We start from the raw sequence: 5,242 nt of genomic DNA, 5'->3' as shown, positions 1-5,242 counted from the left end.
CTCTAGCAATATGACCAGATTGGATGGCAAAAACAGGGCCAGTCCTACCTTAAATTTAATTGGAATACAAAAATATCTATTCATAGGCCAAAAGAGATAAAAAGAAAAGGTTTGATTGAGAAAATGAAGGATTCAATTCTGAGGGATACAGTGAGTGTCAAGTTGCCTCCATCCTCAAAATTTCAAAGATGGCAGTTCAAAAGAAAAAACTCAAGCAGCAGACATTGGGGACAACAAAGATACAGACTGGCAGAGGGCAAAAACAACTCTACACTGACTGGGATGATTGTTAGCTCCTTCAAATGTTACTCAACAACCATAGGGTGACATCAAGTGACCTACAAAAAGAATGGCAAATGGTAGATGGGGTTAAGTGCACGGCAAGGACAGCTGAAAACAGGCTCCTCCAGATGGGGTTGAAGTCATGCAAAGCTAGAAAAAAGCCCTTCATCAAAGAGAAGCAAAGAAGAGCCAGGTTGAGTTTTGCTAAAGACCATATGGATTTGGACTAATTTTCAGTTTTTCCCATCACCTGGTCATCTAATGGTTAGACAGAGACCTGGAGAGGACTACAAGCCACAGTGTCTCAGACCCGCTATGAAATTTGATAGAGGATTGGTGATGATCTGGGGGTGCTTCAGCAAGGCTGGAATGGGGCAGATTTTTGTTTGTGAAGGACACATGAATCAATCCATGTACAAGGTTATCCTGGAGGAAAACTTGCTTCCTTCTGCTCTGACAATGTTCCCTAACTCTGAGAATTGGGTTTTCCAGTGGGACAATGCTCCATGCCACACAGCCAGGTCAATCCAGGTGTGAATGGAGGATCACAAGATCATTGTCATTGTCAGCTCAATCTCCAGACCTGAACACCACTGAATACCTCTGGAATGTGACCTAGAGGAAGATGGATAGCCACAAGCCATCAAACAAAGCTGAGTTGATTGAATTTTTGTCCAGGAGTGGCATAAAGTCACCCAAGATCAATGTGAAGGACTGCTGAAGAGCATGCCAAGACGCATGAAAGCTGTGATTAAATGTAAGGGTTATTCAACCAAATATTGATTTCTGAACTCATGCTGAGGTCAAACATTAGTATTGTGTTGTTTAAAATTAAATATGTTCTTGATTTCTATGCATTATTCAAGGGCTGAAAACATTTTTTGTTGTTATTTTTGACCAGTTGTCATTTTCTGCAATTAAATGCTCTAAGTGAAAATATTTTATGTGGAATTTGGGGAAAAATTTCTCAGTAGTTGATGGAATAAAAAAAAATGCTCATGTTCCTCAAACACATAAATAGTAAAACCAGAGAAACTGAATTTTGCAGTTGTCTCTTATTTTTTCCAGAGCTGTAGTACTATTCATGTCTTCTTCATATTCACTATGAAGTACTGCCTAATCACTTGATCTTGAATCACAATACCAACCCTCCCAAACTATTAATAGCACCTGTGCCCCCATTCAGTCCAGCATTCATTGAAACCAGTGTAAGCTCAATAACTAATACTGATGTCAATTTAGTAAGTTATTAATTAATTGGCCCATGTTTTCAGTCCTTATGGAATGAACTCATTATGTAAGTTCAGCTAATGACATTTAAAATGATGGGCTACAGAATATGCCACTAATAATAGTAAAAGCATTAGTTTTCATAAAACAATTTGCACGTGCAAACAGGAAGCTTTGTCCAGTACTATGATAACCATTTGAAAGATAAAATGGCCTGTTCATATCTAATCAAAACCATTCAGACTGCGAGGCTGAACACACCCATGAAGAGTTTGTTGACGGCTTTTGGGCGATGCGGTCAGAGGCATATATAAGCAGCCTAACAGGACCTAAATTACAGGGCTCTTCATCAGAACATTGTGAAACCTCAAAAGCCAGCAACATGGTTGAGTGGACAGATTTCGAGCGCACTACTATCCAGAACATCTTTTCCAAGATCGATTACGCATCTGTTGGTCACCAGGCACTGGCAAGGTACATTTATGCAAATATGCTGTTTTACCCACCCAGAGAAATATTTAAATCAATGATTTGAGAAGACTTGATAAATTAACATTTATAAATACTGTTTAAAATGTTACTCAGGTGTCTGGTCGTGTACCCATGGACCCAGAGGTATTTCGGTAGCTTTGGAAACTTGTATAATGCGGCTGCCATCGTGGGAAATTCCAAGGTTGCTGCCCATGGCTTGACAGTAATGCGTGGTCTGGAGAAAGCAGTAAAGAACATGGACAACATTAAGGACACTTACACCGAGTTGAGTATGCTGCACTCTGAAAAACTGAACGTGGATCCTGATAACTTCAGGGTATGTTTTATTTTATTTATTTATTTCTTCTTCTTCTTCTTCTTCTTTATAAGCCATTACTTCTGCTAGTTAATTCATAGGCAGTTTAACACTTAGCCTACATTAATCCTTCCTTTTATCATTGAACCTGTGTTCATTCTTTGTCCTCTGTTTCCTCCTGTAGCTGTTGGCGGACTGCATTACCATTGTAGTTGCCTCCACTCTGGGTACGAGCTTCACAGCTGAAGTGCAGGCAGCTCTGCAGAAGTTCATGGCTGTGGTTGTCTCTGCACTCGGAAAACAGTACCATTAAATGCTGAATGTGTTTTGACCGAAAGGACCAACAAACATTTTCAGTTTGAAAACCAACACTGCACTTGTGAAAGTAAATAAATGTCTCAATAAAATAACCAAAATTAATTGGAGAGTTGTGTGGTCGATTAGGAATCTTGCTACCCAAATAACTAGGACAGACTACATTTATTTCCAGACAAATAAAACCTTTTTTTCTGATTGAATAACTGTGTCGTAATTTATACTTTAAATTGCAACAAGCACACAAAATGAGAGAAAATCGATTTAAATGATCAGAAACCTCTAAATAAGGCTGTATGTGTACAGCTAGAACATCATGCTGCCCAAGTCACACTCAGATGCATTTCGATCACAGATGCTGTGTTGCAGTGTATGAACAGGAAATCAAGCCAAGTCAAGTTTATTTGTACTCAAACAGTTATCCACAATATATATTATCCATATATCCATATATATATATATGGGCGGCACGGTGGTGTAGTGGTTAGCGCTGTCGCCTCACAGCAAGAAGGTCCTGGGTTCGAGCCCCGGGGCCGGCGAGGGCCTTTCTGTGCGGAGTTTGCATGTTCTCCCCGTGTCCGCGTGGGTTTCCTCCAGGTGCTCCGGTTTCCCCCACAGTCCAAAGACATGCAGGTTAGGTTAACTGGTGACTCTAAATTGACCGTAGGTGTGAGTGTGAATGGTTGTCTGTGTCTATGTGTCAGCCCTGTGATGACCTGGCGACTTGTCCAGGGTGTACCCCGCCTTTCGCCCGTAGTCAGCTGGGATAGGCTCCAGCTTGCCTGCGACCCTGTAGAAGGATAAAGCGGCTAGAGATAATGTGATGTGTGTGAATGTGTGTGATATATATATATATATATATATGTATATGGGTCCGTCTCAGAAACTGGTCTCTCATTTGGGGCATTATGGTCAAAAAATAAATTCTCATTTTACTATTTTTTTTGCATTTACCTAACACTCAATGACTCAATGTTTCTTTTGTCATGTTTAATAAGAATAAAGATAGTATCTTGCTTTATCTGGCCTCCACTGTGGAAAATTGTTTTGATTACAATTCAAATGCTTTTGTAAAATTGATTTACATATAAAATAACTACATCATGAAGAATTAAAGCCCCTCCTTCACAGATGAGTGAAAATATTGAATAAATTTCCTCTTTTTGGTTGCTTGGGTTAAAAATGCCAAGTTATGATGACTGAATTGATTATTCACTTAAATATGAATAATATGATACATTTTGGGTATTTGATATGGTGAAATAGGACACGATGGAAAAATCAAGAACACACCGGAAAGATGAGAATAACAGCACTGGTAAAAGAACAGCGACTGTACCAGCTGAAGGTCGCGCGGGTCTCTGCTGCGGCGCGCGAGCAACGGGACATCACTACCGCACCGGACGGAGCAAAATGACTGGCCGTAGATTCTATCAAAAGTTCGATCTAAATTGACCATGGTTGCAAAATATTGGCAAAAAATATGCAAACACTACGAAATATGAAAGCAAGATGAAAAAGAAACATTCTATTGCCTTATACTGCAAGACTAAAACAAAATAAAACTGTCAAAACTCACCTTTTCAGTGATAACGTCCGAACAGATCACCCGCGTAACAGAAAGACTGCAAATGGAAGCACGATCAACTTCTAGCTGTTGGAGTGGAAAATTCCATTCTACACATGCAAATTGTTAATGTGTGTCCTTCCCCGCGCACAAATAACACACTACGGTAAAAAATAGACCACAACTCATTTTATAGCTCAGAAATTCATACAAGACCAGCTACCATCGTAACATATTCTGTAAGAAACATATTATATACCTAACTTTCAGCTTTCGTTTTAAAAAACAAAATCGCAGACTTATAACTAAATTTTTATATGCCGTAGTGATTTTAAGTTACCACTTTTGGTGAGGTAGTGACCTTGACTCTGAGGCTTTCAGTTCAGATCAAAACACACGATCGTATTGGTTTTGAGTATGCGGAAAATGGAGTTACAACGGTGATCAAATACTTTGCATGATGTTTTATTACGGTTATGATTATTCTGTGAGTGCACCAATCCTTAGGTGTATAAAGTTACAACTTAAAATACAATTAGTGATAACTCAATCACTTATACGGGAAGGGACAGAGCAGGTTGTACTTCCTGAGGAGGCTGCGGTCCTTTAACATCTGCAGGAAACTACGGTGGATGTTCTGTCAGTCTGTGGTCTCCAGTGTCCTGTTTTACACCGTGGTGTGCTGGGAGGGCAGCACATCCAAAAGGACACATCCAGGCTCGACAAACTGATCAGCGGGCCGACTCTGTGGTCGGCATGAAGCTGGACTCTCTGGTGACGGTGGCAGAGAAGAGGTCTATGGACAAACTACTGAACATCATGGACGATGCCAGTCACCCTCTGCACACCGTCATCAGCAACCAGAGGAGCCTGTTCAGTGACAGAATGCTCCTTCCCAAGTGCAGGACGAACAGACTCAAAAACTCCTTCGGCCCTCACGCCATCAGGCTGTACAACTCCTCTCTGGAGGGGGAGGAGGGGGAACAGGAGGACAGAGGACGGGAAGGAGCAGTAGCCTAGCCTGACAATAAGCAATACTAAGCAGTACTGGACAATGTGCA

The 5,242-nt window shown here is 40.7% G+C and overlaps 1 protein-coding gene across 1 annotated transcript; it reads left to right on the top strand.

The window, feature by feature from the left end:
- Positions 1-1,879: 1,879 nt before the first annotated feature.
- LOC132900111 (hemoglobin subunit beta-like) lies at positions 1,880-2,612 on the top strand. The gene is made up of 3 exons (XM_060942151.1): positions 1,880-1,986; positions 2,098-2,320; positions 2,484-2,612. Exons 1-3 carry the CDS (start codon positions 1,895-1,897, stop codon positions 2,610-2,612), a joined length of 444 nt encoding a protein of 147 aa, XP_060798134.1. The 5' UTR covers positions 1,880-1,894.
- Positions 2,613-5,242: the final 2,630 nt, after the last annotated feature.

This window comes from Neoarius graeffei, chromosome 16 (genome assembly GCF_027579695.1).
Source record: "Neoarius graeffei isolate fNeoGra1 chromosome 16, fNeoGra1.pri, whole genome shotgun sequence".
NCBI classification, from domain to species: Eukaryota; Metazoa; Chordata; class Actinopteri; order Siluriformes; family Ariidae; genus Neoarius; species Neoarius graeffei.
This window is presented reverse-complemented; position numbering and strand designations above follow the sequence as displayed.